The sequence below is a fragment of the Stegostoma tigrinum genome, chromosome 35 (genome assembly GCF_030684315.1).
Source record: "Stegostoma tigrinum isolate sSteTig4 chromosome 35, sSteTig4.hap1, whole genome shotgun sequence".
NCBI lineage: Eukaryota > Metazoa > Chordata > Chondrichthyes > Orectolobiformes > Stegostomatidae > Stegostoma > Stegostoma tigrinum.
Genome location: NC_081388.1, coordinates 17,590,298 through 17,613,309, shown reverse-complemented (window position 1 = coordinate 17,613,309; position 23,012 = coordinate 17,590,298). Strand labels below are relative to the sequence as shown.

At 42.4% G+C, this 23,012-nt stretch overlaps 1 protein-coding gene across 6 annotated transcripts in view; it reads right to left on the bottom strand.

Annotated features, from left to right (window-relative positions):
* The window catches only part of LOC125447503 (microtubule-associated serine/threonine-protein kinase 1-like), a 139,657-nt gene that overhangs the window by 32,182 nt on the left and 84,463 nt on the right, over positions 1–23,012 (bottom strand). For all 6 annotated transcript variants that reach the window (XM_048521936.2, XM_048521934.2, XM_048521935.2 and 3 more), the window contains 7 exons: positions 21,277–21,352; positions 18,580–18,789; positions 14,358–14,459; positions 10,580–10,712; positions 7,965–8,032; positions 5,836–5,921; positions 1,884–2,092 (listed from right to left, as the gene is read on the bottom strand). In XM_048521936.2, coding sequence (XP_048377893.2) covers positions 1,884–2,092; positions 5,836–5,921; positions 7,965–8,032; positions 10,580–10,712; positions 14,358–14,459; positions 18,580–18,789; positions 21,277–21,352 — 884 coding nt within the window. The remainder of the gene's footprint in view (positions 1–1,883; positions 2,093–5,835; positions 5,922–7,964; positions 8,033–10,579; positions 10,713–14,357; positions 14,460–18,579; positions 18,790–21,276; positions 21,353–23,012) is intronic.

Sequence of the window (23,012 nt, the reverse complement as noted above, 5' to 3'; positions counted from 1 at the left end):
GCTGCCAGACTAACTGGTGGAGGCTGGTACAATTACAATTTAAAAGGCATCTGGATGGATACATGAAAAGGAAGGATTTAGAGTGATATGGGCCAAATGCTGGCAAGTGGGACTAGTTCAGATTGGGATGTCGATTGGCATGGACAAGTTGGACCGAAGCGACTGCTTCTATGTTGTATGACTCTATGGCTCTAGGTGCAAAAGATCAAGGGATGATATTTTCAAGGTTTGATGACAATTGAGGGTGATGTATTTTCCTGAGAGAAATCAGATCAACTGGTAATATTGAGGGAGACAAAGGAGGGAGCAAACTGACAGCTTAGGAAGTACAAGATTTGGGAATAACACCAAGATGCTGGGCGTTCTCAAAGACCATGAGTGTTAGAGGATCACGATCACTGATGTTGCTGAGCATGGCATTTAAAGAAGCAGCGAATTAATAAGTGAATGTAGAAATGTGAAGAATAGGGGAGTTATTTCTGGTGCCTTGATCAACATCTATCCCCCCATTAACATCACTAAAAGATGAATAATCTGATCATTATAGCCTGAAGTCCTGAATATATCTTTCAAATTGGAACAAGGCTGTTCAAGAGTCAAGTCAGAAAACTCTTCATTATCTTAAGGATACTGGGAAATAAAAATTCTTCGGTCCTCCTTACTCCCACCCAATAGGATTGAAGTGGGCAAACAATGAAAACTTTCACGCCGAAGGCTGAGTGCTTTTGTTTTGTCAGTGAGGAATACAGAAATGAGGCAGGTTAAGACATTAATCAAATTGAGAAATAGAACAGGTTCAATGGGCTGAATAGCATTAGAGTAACAGCTCGGGTAGCGATTGGTGCAACGGCTGTAAGTTAGTAGCACATACTTGCATGAAAAAGCCCTGGATGCTGGATATTGAGTGATATCAATATTCAATAATTTTGCAGGCTACACTGCCAGGGCCTCATTCCAACTGCATAAACTGCATTTGATTACATCAGCTGGGCTACGATAGAATTTTTAATTCCTACATAAACAATAAGATTTCTCTTACAAAGATTGAGGTGGTGGGTAGAAAAGCAAATTTAGCTGAACACCAGAGCACTGTGCGTGAAGAAGGTACATCATTGCGGGCAGCACAGTGGCTCAGTGGTTAGTACTGTTGTCTCACAGCATCAGGGACTTGGGTTCGATTCTGCCTTTGGGTGACTGTGCAGAGTTTGCACATTCCCCACTTATGTGCATGGGTTTCCTCCCACAGTCTAAAGATATGCAGGTTAGGTGGATTGGCCGTGCTAAGTTGCCCAGTGTCCAGGGATGTGCAGAATAGATGGGTTAGCAATGGGAATTACAGGGGTTGGTTCTGGTTGGAATGCTCTTCAGAGGGTTAGTGAGATCTGAATGGCCTACTTCCACACTGTAGGGATTTTATTTGCATACAATTAATTTTGGACCATTTACATAAACATGAATGTACATATTTGCTTTGACAGACCCAGGGAATTGGCAGCCCAGGTTTTCAGGTTCCAGACCTGCACCTCACCCCTCTTCTTCTAGGGAGAAAACAGCCACTCCCTGGCAATCCGTAGGTGGGTAGCTTGTTTAGAATCTCCTTTGGTGAAAAAGGATATTTGGCCCAGCAATTCCATACACTCAGAATAACAACTATCTCTCCCTCCCCACCCCCACCCCCAAACCAGCAATCTTTAAAGTAATTGCAGGTCTGCTTGATCCTAATTTTCATCCATTCCCATGGAAAATATTTGCGCATTTATTAAAATTGATACAATTGTTCAAATATATTTCAATGTTTATCCTCCAGCGTGGTTTCCCCTTTAGAGTGCGCTGGGTTCCAAAGATTAGGGATGGGGCAATGGACTGGCTCTTTTGTCACTCACCTTCCACATATTCCATAACCATGCAGAGGTGCCGTCTGGTCTCAAAAGAGCAGAACATACTAACAACAAAAGGATTCTCTGCAAAGGTAAGGATATCACGCTCCACAAAGGCCTGCTGAATCTGGTTGCGAAGTATTAGGTTTTGTTTGTTTATCTTCTTCATGGCAAATCGTTGCCTTGTCTCTCTGTGCCTCACCAAGTAAACAGCACTGGAACAAAGCAAGGAACATTTCAAACAAGTTTCAACTGGGATTTGGGTTGTTTAGTCTTGTATCTATTTAAAATGTTATTAAATTAATTTGCATCATTCTAACAAGGTATATCGAGGTTGTACAGGATGTTGGTGAGGTCTCTTCCAGAGTACTGTGTCCAGTTCTGGTCACCTTGCTATTGGAAGGATATTATTCAGCTGGAGTGGTTTCAGGGGAGATTTACCAGCATGTTGCCAGGAATGGAGGGTTTGAGTTATAAGGAAATGCTGGATAGAATGGATCAACACAGTGTGGAGCTGGAGGAACACAACAGGTCAGGCAGCATCAGGGGAGCAGGAAAGCTGATGTTTCGGGTTTACACCCTTCATCAGGACTAGACCTTTTCCACTGGAGGGTAGGAGGTTGAGGAGTGACATTATAGACATTTATAAAATCATGAGAGGTATAGATAAAGTGAATGGCAGGTGTCTTTTCCCTAGGATGGGGGATTTCAAGACTAGGGGGCATATTTTTATGGTGAGAGGAGAAAGATTTAAAAATAAGATGCGAAGGGCAACTATTTTTGACACAGAGAGTGGTTCCTGTGTGAAATGAACTTAGAGGAAGTGGTGGATGTGGGAACAGTTACAAGACATTCAGATAAGTACATGAATAGATTAATGTTTGGAGGAATATGGGACAAGCGTGGGCAGGTCGGACTACTTTAGTTTAGGATTATGATTAGCATGAACTGGTTGGAGCGAGTGGTCTTTTGCTGTGCTGTATGACGCAACAAAAGCTGTTCCCCTTAGCAGATGGTACAAGAATTAGGGGCAACAGATTTAAGATTCTGGACAAGAGGTGCAGCCAAGGCCAGTGGCTTGGGACATGCTGATAGAAGCGCTGACACTATATGATTTCAAAATGAAACTGGACGGTCACTTAAGGTAAGTAAACTTGCAAGAGCTTCAAGGATAGAGCGAGGGAATGGGACTGAGTAGGCTATTCTCCAGAGTATGTACTCAATGGGCTGACTGACCTCTTTTAGTACATTAATGATCCTCTGACTCATTTCCTGCAACGTACATGTGTTCTTTGTTCATATCATCCAAAGTAATGGTTCATACCAATGCAGAACATATCTCCAGTGATCCACTTACCAGTGAAAGTAGGAAGTACTTTTCAACACAAAATTGGATGTAGGTCCCCACCCACAAAGCTCTAGATGCTGGGTGGGAATTGACATCTTCAAACCTGACGTCAATCGATTTTTACTTGGTAATGTTATTAAAGGATACAGAACAAAGTTGGGCAAATAGAGCCAAGGGGCAGGTCAGCAGCTAATTAAATGGCAGGAGCAGTTTTGGGAGGGAGCAGGCTAAATGAGCTCCTCCTTCTCATATAGTTCCTGTGATGGTGAATGTTGACCAATTCTTACTGATCTCTTATTCTTTAACATGATCGCTCAGCTTGAGCTAGTCTTGTGAACCCTTCCATGCACTATTCCCATTCCTTTCCAAAAAAAAATGGATATCATCCACTCATTATACAATTTAGAACCCTCAAGTTCTCAAAGAGAAGACATCTAAGCTATCTGCTCCAACTCCACACGAACCAGGTCCCAGGTGTGGCTACACTTCTGTGTGTCATCCTCCAGTCTGTCTCAAAGAGCTTCTGGTTCCAGCATAGTGTTGCCATCTCTTTCAAGACTCTCAGGATTTCAAATAAAGCTGCAATTTGCGACAAACAAAGGCAAAGAACTTTAGACCAGTGAGCCTTATATCAGTGGTGGCTAAGCTATTGGAGAGAATTCTGATCGACAGGATATACATGCATTTGAGAAGGCAAAGGCTGATTAGGAATAGTCAATATGGCTTTGTGCAGGGGAAATTGGGTCCTACTAATTTGATTGAGGTTTTCTAAAGAGATGACAAAGAAGATTGATGAAGGCAGAGCAGTAGACATTGCTGATATGGACTTCAGCAAAGTGCTCGACAAAGTTCCACACTGTAGACTGATTAGGAAGCTTGATCATGCAGGATCCAGTGGGAGCTAGCCAATTGTATCTAAAATTGGCTTGAAGGTAGGAGACACGAGAGAGGTGATAGAGGGTGCTTTGTGGAGTGGAGGCGTTTGATCAGTGGTCAGTGCTGGGTCAATTGCTTTTCATCATTTGTATGAACGATTTAGTTGTGAATATAGGAGGCATAGTTAGTAAGTTTGCAAAAGACAACAAAACAGGTGGCAAAGTGGACTGTGAAGAAAATTACCTCAGATTTCAACAGGGCCTTGATCATGTGGGGCAATGAGCTGAGGAGTGGCAGATGGAGTTTAATTTAGATAAAATGAGATGTTGCATTTTGGCAAGGCAAACTAGGGCAGGACTTATACGGTTAATGGCAGGAACCTGGAGAGCATTGCCAACAAAGAGGCCTGTGGATGTACGTGCATAATTCCTTGAAAGTGGAGTCACAGGTAGGCAGGATGGTAAAGAAGGTGTTTGGCATGCTTGCCTACCTTGGTCAGAACATTGAGTATAGAATCTGGGACATCATATTGCAGCTGTACAGGACATTGGCGAGGACACATTTAGAATACTGTGTACAATTCTGGTTGCCTTCCTATGGAAAGGATGTTGTTAAACATGAGCGGGTGCAGAAAAGATGTTGCCAGGACTGGGAGGTTTGAGCAATAGGGACAGCCTGAATAGATTGTGGGTTTTCTCCCTGGACCATTGGAGATGGAGGGGTGACTTTATAGACATTTATAAAATCATGAGGGGCATGGATGGCATGAACAGCCCAGGGCTTTTTTCTAGTGTGGGAGAGTGCAAAATTACAGGGCATAGGTTTAAGGTCATGAAGTTTGAAAAAGGGTGCCCTGGCAGAAATACATGGGTACCTAATGAAAGACAAGAGTGAAGAGGATTGTGATGATGAGCTTTGAACATGATAATGAAAACCTCCAATTTGTGGGGCGGCAATGGCCTAGTGGTATTATCCTGGACTGTTAATCCAGAAACCCAGATAATATTATGGGGACCTGGGTGCAAATCCTGCCACGGCAGATGATGGAATTTGAATTCAATTAAACAAAAATCTCTGGAAGTATGAATCTAATGGTGACTATGAGTCCATTATCGATTGTTTAGGGAAGGAAACTGCCATCCTTATCTGGTCTAGTCTATACGTGACACCAGGCCCACAGCAATCTGGTTGACTCTGAACTACCCTTTGGGCAATTAGGGGTGTGCAATAAATGCCACCTAGCTAGTGATGCCCTCATCAATAAAGAAAAGGTGAGAGGGGAAAGATTTAAAAGAGACATAAGGGGCACCTTGTTTCACACAGAGGGTGATGTGTGAATAGAACGAGCTGCCAGAGGAAGTGGTGGAGGCTGGTACAATTACAACATTTAAAAGGCATCTGGGTGGGTATGTGAATAGGAAGGGTTTAGAGGGATGTGAGCCAAATGCTGGCAAATGGGACTAGATTAATTTAGGATATCTGGTTGGCATGGAGGAGTTGGACTGAAGAGTTTGTTTCTGTGTTGTGCAGCTCCATAAAATTTAATATTTTTATATATGTTCTGAAGTGTGAAACAATAAGCTTTGGCAGCACGCTGAATCGTTTTTAGCAGTATTCGAGTTCTGTACTACCTAGTGACTATAATTACAAGACCTTTCCACAGAAGTTAGCTATGATAAGTAACATCCACTCTTTCCTGGAATAAATCAGTAAAATATCCACATTCTCACTTACCCATATGCCCCATTGCTTATTAGTTTAATGGTGTCAAAGTCTTCTTCAGATGGTGCCTTTGGGGGTTTGCCAGAAGGTCCACGACCCTGGGGCAAATCAGACATGTTGGTTAGAGTCAGACTTTTCAACAATAAATTGCATTCCTAACTGCTGCATGGAGGCGTTAAATAAAATGACATTGTACCAAAAGTGGACAAAGGTTGGCCTGGCAGAAATAGATGGGTACCTAATGAAAGAGGAGAGTGAATTGGAGAGGTAGGGGGATTTAGGAAGCTGAAGAGCCAGCCACCAGTGGTGGGGTGAAGAGAAATGGCACCAGGGAATGGAGAGATGCTGGGGGTGTGAATACACAAGGGGACAGAGTCATAAGAATGAGAGCCTGGCAAAATGTTATAGAGCTGGAGCAGAGGTGATGATGAGGTTTGAACATACTAATGAAAACCTCTAACTTGAGGCACTAATTGGGAGCATATATAGGTCACTGTCAGCAAACCAGGACTTGACGGAGATTAGAATCAGGCAGCAGTGCTTCAAATAAATGATAGCCTGGGAAGACACGTGGATGGATTCCCAATCTGGTAGACACTGGAAGTACCAAATGAGGCAGTGATAAAGGCATAGAGTCAGTCTTACTCTGTAACTTGTTGTGTAACAGAGAGTGTGTGAGCAACCTTCTTCACCCCTACTCTGTGACTTGCCGCAGGACCTAATGACCTTCTGAATTCTACTTATCTTCAGTAGTGAATTACAGCAAAGCTTTAGCTAACCAAACACTCTCCTAAACTTCAAATCCAGGAGTCTGGTGGAAAGGGAAAATGTACAGCCAGCATTAAAGAAATTACACTTGTTCACTTTTTAAATCTATTCTGAAGTCTGGTTAACAGAGGAAGCAGTTTTCCTCTCTGCATCACCTGCTCCCTGGTCAAGTTCAGCTTCACTCCAGAATGACGCAAGCCCATTCAAGCCAAACTTAAAAGTGTATTTCTGTTATACTTGCATGACATTTCCATTTACCTTATCACAACACTGAACATTACACTGCTTTCAGCTATGGCCCCTTCACCAGGGAAATGAGTTGAGAAATTCAATATTTGCTCAATTCTTGGGATTTTCAACAGTCTTTCAGCTGGAACAGTCTGAGGTACACTATTGCACTGGGAGTAGAACTGAGAAGGAAACTTCTATGATGCTACAGTAATAGTAAAAGGCTAGGGCAGAGAAATGGAAAAGCATAAAGGCTGCGAGAGAGAGAGAGAGAGAGAGAGAGAGAAAGAAAAGGAATGCAAAACTAAGTGAAAGTTAGAGAGGACAAAGGACAACAGCTCACATTGAACTTGTCCACCAACACTGCAGTTACAAAAAGCTTCCCTCCACAGCAGTGGTATGGAGCAAAGTCACCTGAGACCGACGTTTGCTTATGACACATGTAAATTTTTGTTCAAGTTAACAGGAGATCAGACAGACCAAATGAAGCTCTCAGCTCTGGACCTTAAGTAATTGGTTATAATTCACAAAGGGCAATAGACAACTCTGGCCATTATAAAGAGACAAAAGGTTACATTGCATGAGGGGCTTGACTCCAAAACATTGGGAAAAATGAGGATGTGGAGTCTCCATGAATTATTGTGATCTCAGGGACCAGAAAGAGGAAAATCCTGCTAATGCTGGAAACCTAAACGAAAAGCTGTAATTACTCAGCAGGCCTAACAACTACTGCGGAAGGAGACGCTGAGTTATCACTTCATGTTTCAGAGACAGTAGGAACTGCAGATGCTGGAGAATCTGAGATAACACTGTGTAAAGCTGGATGAACACAGCAGGCCAAGCAGCATCAGAGGAGCAGGGGCTGCTTGGCCTGCTGAGTTCATCCAGCTCTACACCTTGTTATCACTTCATGTTGGTGTCTTTCCATCAGAGCTGATGAAAGATAGTCAATCTGAATGTTAAATTTGTCTCGCTCATGCTGCCTGACCTGCTGGACATTAACCATCAGGGGCCACATCACTCATTGGCAGTATAGAGCTGTACCCCATCATCACTGTTGAGGGAGAAAGCAAGAAGAAACTCTCCATTGTTTATATATAAATATTTTAAGATACGCGAATATAATTCTGGCTGAACGAACTCACATCAATCAAGTCGACCAGTTCTTGGGTGTTGAGATTTGGACTGTCATAGGTATCCAGGTGGGCCATTTCTGTTCACAAAAATATGAGAACAAATACGTGAGCATTTCAAACCTTACAGGTCTTAAAGGGGCCAGACATTCAAAACCTTATTTCCTTGCAGCTGCGGTGTACAAACACTAAGGCTGGACAGTGGAAAAAAATGGCTCTGGGAAACTGTCTTACAACACAAGGTGATAACTGAGTACAATATCAGACTGAAGAATCCAATCCCTTACCTGCAAGGTTTGATAATGTGAAACTAAGGAAATATGCTTTTAAGATTACACATGGCTTTCTGAAATTCAAGTTGGCTTGTTAGAATATGACATCAAACTAAGGGTCTGAGTTTGAAGCAAACAAGATAAGGTCATTTTGATAAATTCTTCACTGCAGTTACATCTAATAATTTCAAAAGGAAGTCTCCAAATGTTATTTTTGTTTCTTTTCCCATTTCCCCCTCTCACTTCTTTGCTGCATCATTGGCTTTTTGTTGCAAACAGGGAGCCAATCACTAAACATCATCAAAGATGTTCTAAACAGGCTTCAGGAGATGTGTATCTTTGTACATGCGAGAGGGCAAGTTCAGGATGGGAACAGTGGTGTGTGCACAAGGCTAGGATGTGCAGGAGTGAGGAAAGCGCACAAACAAAAGGGCGATGTATGCATGAGAACATATTGTGTTCAGAAGACGTCAATGTGTGCACAAGAGGGCAGTATGGGTATGAGGGGTGTAGCATGCTCATGGCTGTTGTATGAGCATAAGGAGGCAGTGTGTGCCATGAGAGGGCAATGCAACACAAGAATATACACATGAAAGGACAATCTGTGCATGAGAGGAGCTTATTCACAGGGAAGCCTAACATGCATGAGAGGGAGTATGTGTATAAGAGGATAATGCATGTATGAAAGGGCAAGCTTGGTGTAAAATAAGACACATCCTGAAATGGCCAATGAGCTGAAAAGGGCACCATGTCTCTTATTTCACTGCCTCACGCCATGGCTCATGTCTACTATATGTCCAGCTACAAAGTGACCAGTTACTGCTGTGAATGTAATTGGTGTTTCCCAGGGCACAGTTCAAGGAGAACAAAGAACCAACTCATACTTCTACCATGATGCCCTCCCAGTCACGCCTCATATGCAGATGGAGATGGAAGATTTAAAATTGTAAAGCTCATATTTACACTGAAAGCTCAGTGGATGAATGTGTCTGCATTCTGACAATGAAGCATTTCAACTGGATAGATATAGCAGGAACTACAGATGCTGGAGAATCCGAGATAACAAGGTGTAGAGTTGGATGAACACAGCAGGCCAAGCAGCATCAGAGAAGCTGGAAAGCTGATCTTTTGGACCTAGACCTTTCTGAAGAAATGTCAGCTTTCCTGCTCCTATGACGCTGCTTGGCCTGCTGTGTTCATCCAGCTCTACACCTTGTCATCTCTATTGACTGGAAAACCTGTTCTGGGGCAGGTTAGCTGCCTTCATGCTGGATTAGCAAGACCAATACAATGGGCTTTGATTCTTCTGAGCTGGCTAAGAAGTATGTGTCCATCAGGTCTCTCACCCTTAGAATCATTTCAATGATTACTGTGTGGAAATGTACATTTGCAAATGTCAGATTAAAATGGGACAAGGCTTTGCAATGATCTTTCTTGCAGCTGAGTAGGCTGCCAATTGTGCTGGTTTGGAGTCTCGATTCGTACAATCACAGCGTTGAAAACCTGACCATAATGCTAAGGCCAACTGTGTTTCCTGAACTCCCATCCCTTTAAGATGCCTTCTCTGTGCTCCCATGTACAGGCTCACAAGGAATAAATGGTTACAGGCTCCAGTGGAAATGTTCCCTGCTAGGATGCAGAGACAAACATCCAGCCTAGAGGAGGCCATTCAAACCATTAAACCCATGACAGATTTTGAAAGCACTGTCCAACTTCCCTATTTCCAACTTCAACTCCTTTTGTACATTTGAACCTACTTCAATAGCCCTCTCACGCCTGCATTCCATAACTCAACAACTGATGCACAGAAACAATTTTCCTTAACCGGTTCTCTTTGCAAATGAATGAATGTTCTCTGGCTCCTGATACTTCTGCCAATTTTATTTTATCAAATAATTTACAATTGACAAAATGCTTAGCATTTTTCTTCAGATTTAGCTGCAAGACTTCATTTTGTTAATGGAAGAGCTGTAGATTGGTGGCACAGGACAGAGGCCAGTGTTTAACCTGCACAATGCATTTACAGGTAGATTCAACAGTAGAGTGCTTCGGGCTCTTGTGGCACAGTGGTAGTGTCCCTAATATGGACAAGAAGATCTATGCTCACATCTCACTTACCACAGAGGCGTGTCATAATGTGTCTAAACAGGATGATTGAAAATAACTTGAAAGCAGACAATGCCTTTAGGAACTAGTAGCCACCACAATACCTGGGGTGTATCATTGTCTGAGTAATAATATTTTGATAAATTCCCATTGAGCACTTGATTTTGATTTTTGTCACAGCACACCACCAGGGGCTGTCTAACTTGTTTAAAGTTTTATTTAAAACAGTAGAAACCAGAGTGTCCTTACCCTCCAGGGGGTCACGGGTGAGTCCCAGCTGACTGATGATGTAACGTGGAATGTCAATTTTAATGCCATGGCCTTCCTTTGCATGGTCTTCAGCAGCCTCCAGCAGATGGTAAAATTCCTCAGGGTTAAATTCCTATGTGAAGTTGCCGGCGGGGGGGAGGGTGAAGGAAAGCAAGGGACAGGTTTGAGACAATTTTAGTGAACTTAGTGGTTTCTTCAAAATCTATTCACTAGACCAAATGCTACACAGTTTCTGCATGTAAGAGATCTTTACATTATTTCTGAGTCACAAGTTCTTGATTCAACTCCCACATCAGGGCATAAGCATCAAAAATCTTTCTTAAGACTCCAGTGCAGTCAGGGGCTACACTGTCTGACGTGGTGTCTTTTGGATGGGCTGTTAAACTGATGTCCTGACTGATTAGGTGGATGTAAAACATTCTATGGCACCATTTCAAGATTGCCCCGGTCTTATCCTGGGTGCCCTGCCACTGTTTATCCCTCAGTCAACATTTCAAGTAGCAAATCATTTGGTCAATCTCACAAGGTTCTTTGTGGGAATTTACACAGCATGAATTAGCTTCCTTGTTTCATAGGTATATAGAAAATAGGAACAGGAGTAGGCCATTCAGCCCTGCAAGGCTGCCCTGCCAATCATTATGACCATGGCTGATCACAATGCAATTCACTACATTGCTACATTACAATGACTGCAACACTGATTACTTCATCAGTTGCAAAGTGCTTTAAAATGTCTTGTGACTATGAAAAGGGCTATAAAATTCAAGTCTTTCTTTCTGTTTGATGTTGCCTTTCCAATGAAATTATGGAGCAGTTCTGTGGAAACCTCCCATCCAGCATTAATATTGAGGGAACTGAGAGTAGATGTGATGACAGTGTTATTGATTTGCCCTACAATAAATGATTCCCTAATGTCTTTTTCAGAAAGGAAATGTGCTGTTCTTACCCTGCTCTGCATTTATAAGTGACTTCAGTCCCATACCAATGTGGGTGACTCTGACTGTCCTTTATAGAGGACTAGCAAATCATGAGGTTAAATTAAACCAAGGCTTTGAAGAGCAACTAGTGAAAGACAACAAGGGACAACAGTGCCCAGAGAATGAACTGAAAAATCTTTTTGAGAATGTGTATTTAGCTAACTTAAATAAAGCTCCACAGCCCTGCAATCTCCAAATCTATCCTAGTGCTCTTCCCTGTTTTTAATTGCTCCATCATTGGCAGTCATAAGTCCTGCTGCTTGGATCCTACCCTCAGAAATTTACTCCCTTAAGCCTTCCTCTCCTCATCTGATTTACACCTTAAGAGATTTCTCTTTGCCTGAGCTTCACATCACGTAGTGAGGGCTGTCCTCGTTTGGCATGGTATCAAATTTGACTATTAGCTTTAATTTATTCATGGGATGTGAGCATCACTGTCTAGGCCAGCATTTATTGCTCACTCCTAAACGCCCAGAGGGAAGTTAGGCGTTAACCACATTGTGGTGGATCTAGAATCCTACGTAGAACTGACCAGGTAGGATTTCCTTCCCCCAAGGACGTTAATGAATCCGATTATTTTTTAAAACAAACGACAATGGTTACATAATCACCATTAGACTGGCTGTTTACTTCAGATTTTATTGAATTTGAGTTTTCTCCATCTGCCATAGCGATATGAACCTCTGTCCTTGGAGCATTAGCCTGGATTACTGGTCCAGTGACATCAGCAATATGTCACCACCTCCCCGTAATGTTTCTGCAAAGAGCTGTGGGATATTTCACCAGGAGCAAAGTGATATATTAATGCAGTTTTTCCCACTCAAACGGCCAGTGTTCTTTAAGTTAGCTATGACCGTGGGGCAGTCACAGGATAACCGAGCACCTTACACATAAATCTTAAAAATCTTTTTGGTTTCCCAAAAAAAGAAATCTCCATCAACATCCTCAAGGCTCCTGTGAGTGGGGCCAATGATCCAAGTGCAAATTAGGGTTCTCATTTGTTCTATGTTTAACTAGGGTGTTGCCAGACCAAACAGAGTTCTCCACAGTTCGCTCTGTCAGTCCCAGACAAAGTGATGTGCGTGTCTGAAAACCAAGACTTCCGTTGTTTGGAGGCAGGATGCAGGGACAGATGGGCTGACCATGCCTTGACATTGATGACCTCAAGCACAGGGGAGCCCTTTCTACCAGGGCAATGCTGTCATTTATTCCTAATGAGAGAGAATGTGCCAACGCGACAGTAGCAGGATCCTGACTCCTGCTCCAGCTGTGAGACACACATGAATATGGTGACTGACTTAGGATGGGCTGTTGCTTTTATGAATTGCTGCATCCCAAATACTGGGGGAGAGAGAGGCGCTCAGAGGAACTCAAACTCATTTGCTGATGTGGTTGACCGATTGAGATCACAGTGACGGGTGGGTTCTCTCAGCACAGAGATGTCTGCCCCCGTTATTAAATGGAATGAGTGAGCTGAATGTAAATCTGTGCTGCTTATGCTACTAGGCTATTAATCCAGAGATCACAAGTGCCTTGAAGAATGAATTTATTTGCAGAAGCTATGGAAGAAAGAGAAAGGGGAGTGGAGCTAACTCTCTTTAAAGAGTGAGTACCAGCATGAAGACTGATTGGTTTCCTTCAGTGCTGTATCACTCTATTGTTCTAGTAAGTGTCAGCAATTACAGGGCTTCCCATGTTGGAGGTCATGCTATTTAAGCAAGATTCTATACAGGATCTCAAACTGTTTTACCCCAGTCACTCAATTCCATTCTCTCAGAAACAATATGGACTGACATTTAGGGATATATTGTGCACCAGAATATCTATTGTAAGGCTGAGGAACAGTGTGGAAAGAGTTTCCTTGCTATTCACCTGCCTCAAACATGATCATTGCCCCTCCCTCGATGCTACCAGGCACTTGGTGGGCCACATCATTGGGCAATGGCAATGAGAGATGTATTTTTGATGACTTTGGAAACAATAGGAGGTCATAAGAATTGATATATCCCCATTCATCATACTCCCAAGAATCCGGAGATAAGGTGAAGCATTAGCAAAACTGAAAAATTCTCATTTAATTCTTCTGTATGTAAATTGTTGCTGCAAATCTTGAATTGGTGGCTCACAGAATTGATAAAAGCCTTATTAAAATGGATCAATCCTCACCGTTTACAACTGAAACTCTTGCTAAGGAGAAATGAGTGAAGAATGACCTATGCACCTGTTTATAGTTTGCATGGGATCTACAAGTAAGCTTTGAGATTTAGTGGTGCCAAGTTTTATAGGATTGCAGGTAAATATCTGTGGAACCTGAATAGCTTTTACTAGGGCTCATAATCTAAGGATACAGGGTAAGCCATTTAGGACCGAGATGAGGAGAAATTTCTTCACCTAGAGAGTCGTGAACCAGGGAATTCACTACCGCAGAAAACAGCCGAGTCCAAAACATTGTGTGATTTCAAGAACAAATTGGTGATAGCACTTGGGGTTTAAGTGGTCAAAAGGAATTGGGCAATGGCAATGAGAGATGTATTTTTGATGACTTTGGAAACAATAGGTGGTCATAAGAATTGATATAAGAACAGCTATTGATTTGTCTGGTCAGTTGTAACCCTTCTGAATGACTCGAAGGGCCAAATGGCCTACTGTTGCTCCTATATTCTAAGTTTCTATGTTTCTGAAGTCAAAGGTTCCATTTTGAAGTGATGCCTGAAAATACAATACAATAATATAAATGGGAACTGGGACATCCATATTGGAGAGAGAGTAATATGGCTTACCAGGCACTCGAGTAATCGTGCAGGCCGTGCAATGATGATCAGGAGCTTCTTCACCAACTGTGTCACAAAAGCAACCTCTGAACTCTCAGACCGTTCATGTGCCTGGAAGGAGTGGGAAACATTGCTTGTGTTAGAACTGACCTGGAACACTTCAGTCTCCACTCATAACAGGAACAAGAACAAAATGGTGTACATTTACACTTCTACACACATTGTTAGAGTGTGGAATGCACTGCCCGGAAATGTGGTGGAAACAGGTTCAATTGAAGCATTCAGGAAGGTATTGGCTGTTTATTTGGATAGAAATAGTACGCAGGGATATGAGGGAAAAACAGGAGGGTGGCTCCAATAGTAACGTTCATTTGAAGAACGAATGCAGGCACAGTGGGCTGAATGGCCTCTTTCTAAGCCATAACAATTCTGTGATTCTGGTGGAACTAATGCAGGGCAAGCACATGAAATGATGACAGCATCTTGGGACATAAACGAAGGCTCTGATTCGGATTCTTGGCACCTTATGGTGAGGAAAACCACTTCAGTCATTCACCAAATGACAGCCACTAATTGCTATGATAGGTGTAGGGGCAGAAATATTCACATAGAAATAGCAATAAAATGAATTTCAAATTAATCTCATTTAGCGTAAAATCTGTGGTTGATTAACTTCTGGGTTTCTTTTCTGGAAAGTCATTTTGGCTTTGGAAGGTGAAGCTGATTGGATAACTCTTTCAAAGAGGGAGCACAGACATGATAGGATGAATGGTCTCTTTCCATAAAATTCTGAGTCAGTATGAGGCTTGTGGGATGACTGCTGTCAATATTAGCTATGTACTTAAGCAGAGGTATTTGTCTTTAACTTATTGTGCACCCTGCCATTTTGTTTCCATGGTGACACACATGTTGCTTTCGGTTTGTCAACACGAATTGTGCATATTTCACCCTCCAAAACTTTGTCATTGAATATGACTGACATGAGGGATTTGATTATAAGAGAGGCAGACGTGCCTCCCCATCACTAGTGCTCCAATGTCCAGTGTATCCAAAGCTTTTAACACTTTCCAAAGCTTTTAATACTTTCAGTTTAGCCAAAACATGAACAAGAAGAGTGATAATCATTTAAATTGTCTAACCCTTTCCACAGACCAAGCACCATTTATATCACCAGAGCCCTTCTTATTTACTTCCTTAACAGAGAATTCTACAGGAGTATTCTCTGGTGCCCAAAGCGTATTATGCCGGAATCATTACCGATGCCACATAGGAACAGAACTCTGTTATTCGGTCCCTGAGGTTTGCTCTGCTATTCAATTAGATCATGACTCATTCATACTGTTTGTCTTGCTTGGGTTTTCCCCATCTCGACCCATCGCTCTCCAATAGCATCTGATCCACTGTGTCATCTTGGCTCAGTCACTGGCAATTCTCATTTCTAACTCAAATGGTGAGTTGAAGCCCAAATCTAAAACTGAAGCCACAATCTAGGACGACACTGGTGTAGAGTTAGGAGGAGTAGGCCATTTGAACCATCAAACCTGCTCTGCTATCTAATAAGGTATGGATGACCTAATTGTGGTCCTCAGTCCAGCTTCCTGCCTGGCCCCATAACCCTTGAGGGATAAAAATCTAACTCTCCATTACAAGAAATGTCCTCTCAGTTTCTATGCTGTCATCTCAGAATTTCAAAAAGATCCATCTCTTGATCTCCGAAACTCTTTACTTCAAACTTTTCCTCACAAAACATCACCCTCATCCCAGGAGTGAACTTTCTCCAAATTGATTCCAATGCAAATATATCCTTACTTATGTGAGGTGACCAAATCTGTTGGCAGTACTCCAGATGTGGTCTCGCTAATGCCCAGAATAGTTGTAACAAAACCTCCCTACTTTTAAATATTTTCTAAACAAACTGTTCAGACATGTTATTACACACATTTAGAGCAAATGGGACTTGAATCCAGATCTCCTAGCTAGGAGCCAGGGATGCTGTCACTGTGCCACAAGAGCCCCTACCTTCCTACTTTTATGTTCTACCACGCTCAGGCTAATATTTTGTTTACATTCCAATTTGCCTGCTAACTGGTTGTGTTTTTGTGTAAAAAGACACAGACATTAAAGATCTGGAGATATTATTCAAAGGAGTGTAAGTATTTCTCTTAACTGCCCTGACAAACAACTCTACACCAACTGATACCTCAATAAACAACAGGCCATTCATTTCATTGCTGTTTGAGGGTTATTGTTGGGAACTAAATGACTGTTGTGTTTTCCTACATGACAACAATGACTTCACTTCAAACTAATTCATTGCCCTTTGGAATATTCCCAGAAGGTGCAATAAGGTGAGAAATAAACAAACCTTTCTTTGCTCTTTACTGAATGTGAGATCATCTTGGTATATACCTATCACTGCTAGACTCTTACCTTCATTTACTTATCAAGCCCTGGCTATGGGCAGAGGTGGTTCTAACTTCTCGTCCCTCTACTCTGGCTTAATCATTTTAAACCAAGACCCTTCAATTCTGCGCCCATTCAAATTGCCTGCTTACATTTGCTTCATCAATGGAAAGTAACCTGGATTATGCCTTACCTCAATCATTTTGACGCAGAAGGAGGCCATTCAGCCCATTAGATTCATTCTGGCTCACTGTAAGGAAATCCAATCAGTCCGATTCTCTTGCCCTTTCCCCACAGTCCTGCAGGTTTATTCATCTTGGGTATTCTTTTGGAACCATTGATGACTTTAACATTAGCCACTCTCATGGGCAGTGAGTTCCGAGCCCTTACACCACACTATATAAAAAGGTTCTTCTACATATCCTCCTACATCACTTATCCAACCTTAAATCAGTATTCTGTAATCCTTGTACTATCAGCTAATAGGAACAACTTTCCTTTGCCTACCTTATCCAAACCTACCACAAACTTGTGCACCTCTGTCAAATCTCCCATCAATCCTCTTTACTCCGAGGAGAACAACCTCAGTTTCTCCAACTTGACTTTGCAAGTAAAATCCCTCATCACTGGAAAAGTTCTGGTAACTTGCTTGTGTACTGTCTCAATGACTGTCATGTCCTTCCTAAAGTGGTGAACAGAATTGTGGTGGCACGGTGGCTCAGTGGTTAGCACTGCTGCCTCACAGCGCCAGGAACCTGGGTTCGACTCCACCCTTAGGTGACTGTCTGTGTGGAGATTACATGTTCTCCCTGTGTCTGCAGGGGTTTCATCCGGGTGCTCTGATTTCCTCCCACAATCCAAAGATGTGCAGGTGAGGCGGATTGGCCATGCTAAATTACCTGTAGGGTTCAGGGATGTGTAGACTAAGGAGATGGGTCTGGGTGGGATGTTCTGAGTGTTACTGTGGACTTGTTGGGCCTGTTTTCCACATTGTAGGGATTCTATCTTCTATCTAGAATTGTTTTGGGTTCCCTTATGGTGAATAAAGAGTTACGTTGAAGAAATGGTAGTTGGATGCTTCCAGGGAGTGATCTGAGGAAGGGGGCACATGGGGTGGAGGAGGCAGTGATAGGAGGTAAACTTTTTCAAAAGCTTTTTCAGGCCTCATTCTAGAACTGATTTGCAACATTACCTCCATTCAATTCTGGTCTCCCTGCTATTGGAAAGATGTTGTGAAACTTGAAAGGGTTCAGAAAAGATTTACAAAGATGTTGTTGGAGTTGGAGGGTTTGAATTACAGGGAGAGGCTGAGTAGCCAGAGGCTATTTTCTTTGGAGCGTCGAAGGCTGAGGGGTGACCTTATAGAGGTTTATAAAATTATGAGGGGCATGGAGAGAGTGAATAGTCAAAGTCTTTTCCCCCCATGTATGGGACCAAAACTATGAAGCATAGGTTTAAGGTGAGAGGGGAAAGCTTTAAAATGAACCTAAGAGGCAACTTTTTCACACAGACGATGGCGTGCGAATGGAATGAGCTGCCAGAGGAAGTGGTGGAGGCTGGTACAATTACAACATTTAAAAGGCATCTGGATGCATATGTGAATAGGAAGGGCTCAGAGGGATACATGGGCCAAATGTTGACAAATGAGACTAGAATAATTTAGGATATCTGGTTGGCACAGATAAGTTGGACTGAAGGGTCTGTTTCTGTGCTGTATATCTCTGTAACTCTATTACCAAAACAATGGCTTCTTGATTGGGAACCTACACATTGAGGGGACACATTTGATAAGACTCCAGCATGTTTTGCAACATGCGGGCTGACTCACGTCTTGCAATAGCTTCTCCAGATTCTCCTGCAGCTCATAGAAGTAGCGTGAAGTGATGAGTCCCTCGTGCGACTTATCCAGGCAGTCCCTGGACATTTCGATGACCTGGTGGTGGATGAAACTGAGGACTCCGTCAGCCAGGGGGAGCACATTCTCTGGAGCATTGACTGTGAAGAACTCCTGCAGCCTTTCCTCCATCTGGGCAGTGGCCTGGGAAAGAAATCGCACATGTGACTGACCTCTGCTTACTGAAGAATATAGTTGTCTCCAGACTGAAAGGCGTTATGATGTGGATCAATTGGTCTTAATGGTTGGGTGCTCGGATTTTAAGAAGAGCATTCAAATCCCTGCTGCCAAGAAATTCTTGAACTTTCATTTCAAGGTACTGCGACCTATTCAGTAACTCACAGATTTCCCTGTACAACATAGGTCCAGTTTACAAAAGTCCTTGTGTGGTCATGTATGAGAGGGGTAGAAGCAGGTACACTCCCCTTGCCCTGCCCTTGATGAGAACTTGGTTTTGGGCAAATCAAATCTTAATAATACACCAGTTTCCTTCTTTAATACTCTGAGGTTTTCAGTTGCTGCATGGCACAGATTCTCAGAACATGTCAAGGCTATTCAACCCCTCAAACCTATCCTGTGATTCAATCAGATTTTAATCGCTCTGCTCATTTTCTCAACTTTGGTTCATACACCACTCATAAACTCATGAATTAAAGGATCGGTTACTTGGTGAATGCTAACTGTCAGTCATACCTCACGGTTTTGTTTCATGATGTCTCAGAAACAGAAAACAGGTCACAGGCCTGTGAGCAGTTCGGCGGCCTACTGGGTTTGGGGTAGTTGGGGATGGGTGAGGATTGTGCTTGGGAGATGTACCAAAGCAAGATTTGAGAGATTTTAGACAATAGACAATAGACAATAGATAATAGCTGCTGGAGTAGGCCATTCGGCCCTTCAAGCCAGCACCACCATTCATTATGATCATGGCTGATCATCCACGATCAGTATCCTGTTCCAGCCTTATCCCCATAACCCTTGATTCCACTATCTTTAAGAGCTCTGTCTATCTCTTTCTTGAAAACATCCAGAGAGTTGGCCTCCACTGCCTTCTGGGGCAGAGCATTCCATGTATCCACCACTCTCTGGGTGAAGAAGTTTTTCCACAACTCTGTTCTAAATGGCCTACCCCTTATTTTTAAACTGTGTCCTCTGGTCCAGCATTTCTCATGGGCTGTGAGGAGCAGGTAGGTTCGCCCCACCCACTCTCCTCAAAGAACATACACTTGCCCACCTTACAATCACAGGCTCTGACAGCCTGCAATCCAGCCCAGCATAATCACCCATCTGCACTGTCCCCCTGAATCAGACCAAAATGTTTTACCATGTTGAAGTAACATAACAAGTTGGACCAAACATTTCTTGCTGTATGGCTGTGAACATCAACTGAAGTAAGATTGGGAATAAAGACAAGTCTTCAATAGCAAGTAATACAATTTTTTGTGCAAAATAATTTAAGTTTCTCATTTGATGGAAATATTAAGTCGCATCATTCATTTGCACAAATGAAGGTTTGCAATCTCGTGGAGAGGGAATTTGAGAACTCACATGAATAATTTAGGATTAAAATATAGTCAGTTCCCATAAAAAGCCTCAGCAGTTTAATCATAACATGAGCATGATTACATTGGGCAGCTTAACCTTCTCACTGATTCACAGCAGAGCAAGATACTGGATAGATGCACATGAATAAGCAGAAGGCTTCAAATGCCATCACGGTGACAAGTGCAATGTGAGCACCTTGCAATAAGAATCACAGCCTACAATCAGATTACATGGAGTTTTATTAAATATCAGGTGTTGCTTCAGATTTACATATATACAGACGAAAATGTTCCTTAAATGCACTTTTTTTCTTCTTGCAAATACTGCAGTCATTTTTGCTGAATGCTCAGGAATGCAGTAGTTCAATTTTGGAGATTTGTCGTAGGCATTCAGCTCTCAAAGTCAGATTAGATACAGATTTTTAAAAGATCTTCCCCAGCCATGCATCTTTGCAGAATGCAGCCTAGAGTCTCTTATATTTCTGGCTCGTGACAAAGTTTCTGCTTTACATGTTTCACTATTGCCCTTACATGCTCCACAGGCTCTGGAATGCTTACAGCCAGCTCTGTTCCTCCCCCTTCCCTCGCTGTCTGGAGAGTGAAGGAAGCAAATGTCTCTGGAGTTCTCCCACACCCACAAAGCAACCGAAAGAAGTTTCAATGTAACTGTTGCTACACACAGGTACTTACACATACCACAACCTCATAACATGAGGCAACATAGCCAACATCTGAGAATTATTCCATTTTAAGTTTTGCTTAAAGCTTAGGGCAAATATTTTAATGGCCCCATGACTTGCGTAGTCCATACTCTGGGAGGAGTACTGAATGTGACTGAAATTTTTGGGATGGGAATGCTTAGTGAAAGTTAAGTGATGATGCAACTCAGTACGTAATTCATGGGGTAAATTGCTTCACGCTTCACATTCAAAGCTAACAACTTACAACCCCACTGTCCCCACTTTGGAATCGAAGGCTCGGCCCTTTAGAGTATATTAGCACTGGTACAATGATGAGAATGATAACGATAGGCCTGACTGGGCATCCTTATTAACTGGATGAGTGAAATGGACTGAAGGACAATGCTTACCTTTGGGAACCTTTCTTTGTAGACATGATTCATCATCACTATTTCATTATCATAGCAGGAAGGAGAGCGCCCAGGGCTGCAATGGATTGAAATAGAATTAGAATTAGGTTTTATTGTCATGTGTACTCGAATTCAGGGGTACACGAGTACTGTGAAAAGTGTACAAAGTAGCCATTCACGGCACCATCTTCAGTACAAAGGTACTAGAGTTGAAAAATAAAGAAATAAGTTAGCAAGTTCAACATTACAGTTCTTCTTAGCATAAAGTAGAAAAATAAAGAAATAAAGTTAAAAGTTAAACTTTACAGCCCTTCTTATGCGATAGGCCTGCAGACACACCATGCTGGGCTTTCCCCATGTAAGTTTGCTCTCCCTTGCACTGGGCATGCTTTCACCTGTGCTGAGTTAAGCCCTATCTGGGCTCACTATGGTTAGTCCATCAAATCCATCGATAAATGCCACTTCTGGCACTGACCTCAAATGGCTCTCTTTTTACTCTCCTTTTTGGTGTTATTTTTTACTGTCTTGAGGGGTTAGTAGTAAGTTACTGTTTGAACTGATTGGTTTTTCAGTGAGCATTTAGATACCATATTATGAGGAGACGATCAAAAGGTCGTGGATATCAAATCCCAAAGAATGCTAATGAGAAGACAGATCAGTATTCTGAGTGTCTTCTGAGTCAGTGACAAGAATGTCATTTAAAAGGAATCGGTGTAAAAAAGAAATCTCTTCATAGATGTCTTAAATCAGGTGTTCACCATCTTAATCCTTTAGCTCCTTTAGTTGAACCAAACTACGAAAACATATGGTTTGAGGTTTACCATCTCCATTGTGGGAGCACAGGAACATTTACATTGCCACAGCCCTATCCTAAGACAACTAATTTTCATGCTCTCTTGCCATCTTATTGAAATACAGAGCTGATGTGGCTCAGTGGGTAGCGCCCTCACCTCTGAATTGGAGTAATAATGATTTAAGTGCCTCTCAAAAGACCTGTACCCAAGAGCTAGAGACCTGTGGCCAAGACCTACAGAGATCCTTCCCCACTGTACTGAGCAAGTGCTGCACTGTCAGAAGGTGAAACCTCTGGGTGGAGTTAAAATATCCTAAAGGACGAGTGTTCTCCCTGGTGCACTGGCCAACAATTACCCTTCAATGAACATCAGAACAAAAAATTGTCATAACTACAGTCCCGTTTAGAGGATGTCGCCGTGTGAAAACTCAATGATGGTTTCTGTGAGTGACAGACTTAAATAAAGTAAAACATCACAGGATGTTGTGAGGTCATGAAGAGCGCAATATAAGTGCACCCTTTCTTTGTTTTCATTCTGCTACGGATTGTGGGTGTCACTATTGATCACAGATTTGTACCTATCTCAAATTGACCCTAAGGAGGTGGTGGTGAGCTGCCGCTTTGAGCTGCTGCAGTTCATCCGGTGCAGGCACACCCGCAGGGTGACTGAGATAGATGTTGCAGGATTTGGGTTCATGACTAAGATTTGTGACAGAAAAGGAAAAGGACTGTGGTTCTAAATCAGGACACTAGGTGGCTTGGAGGGAATCTGCCTTCACTGGATCTGAACCTCTGCAATGGGCTTAGCCAAACTAGCAATTCTCTTTCTGTGGTTTGACATTATCTAACAGAGCTTCCTGTCCATCTCCATGATATTCTTCCTTCTTCACATACCTGCTATTTTCCAGGGCAAGGGTTTATCATACAATCTGTAAATCAGTAG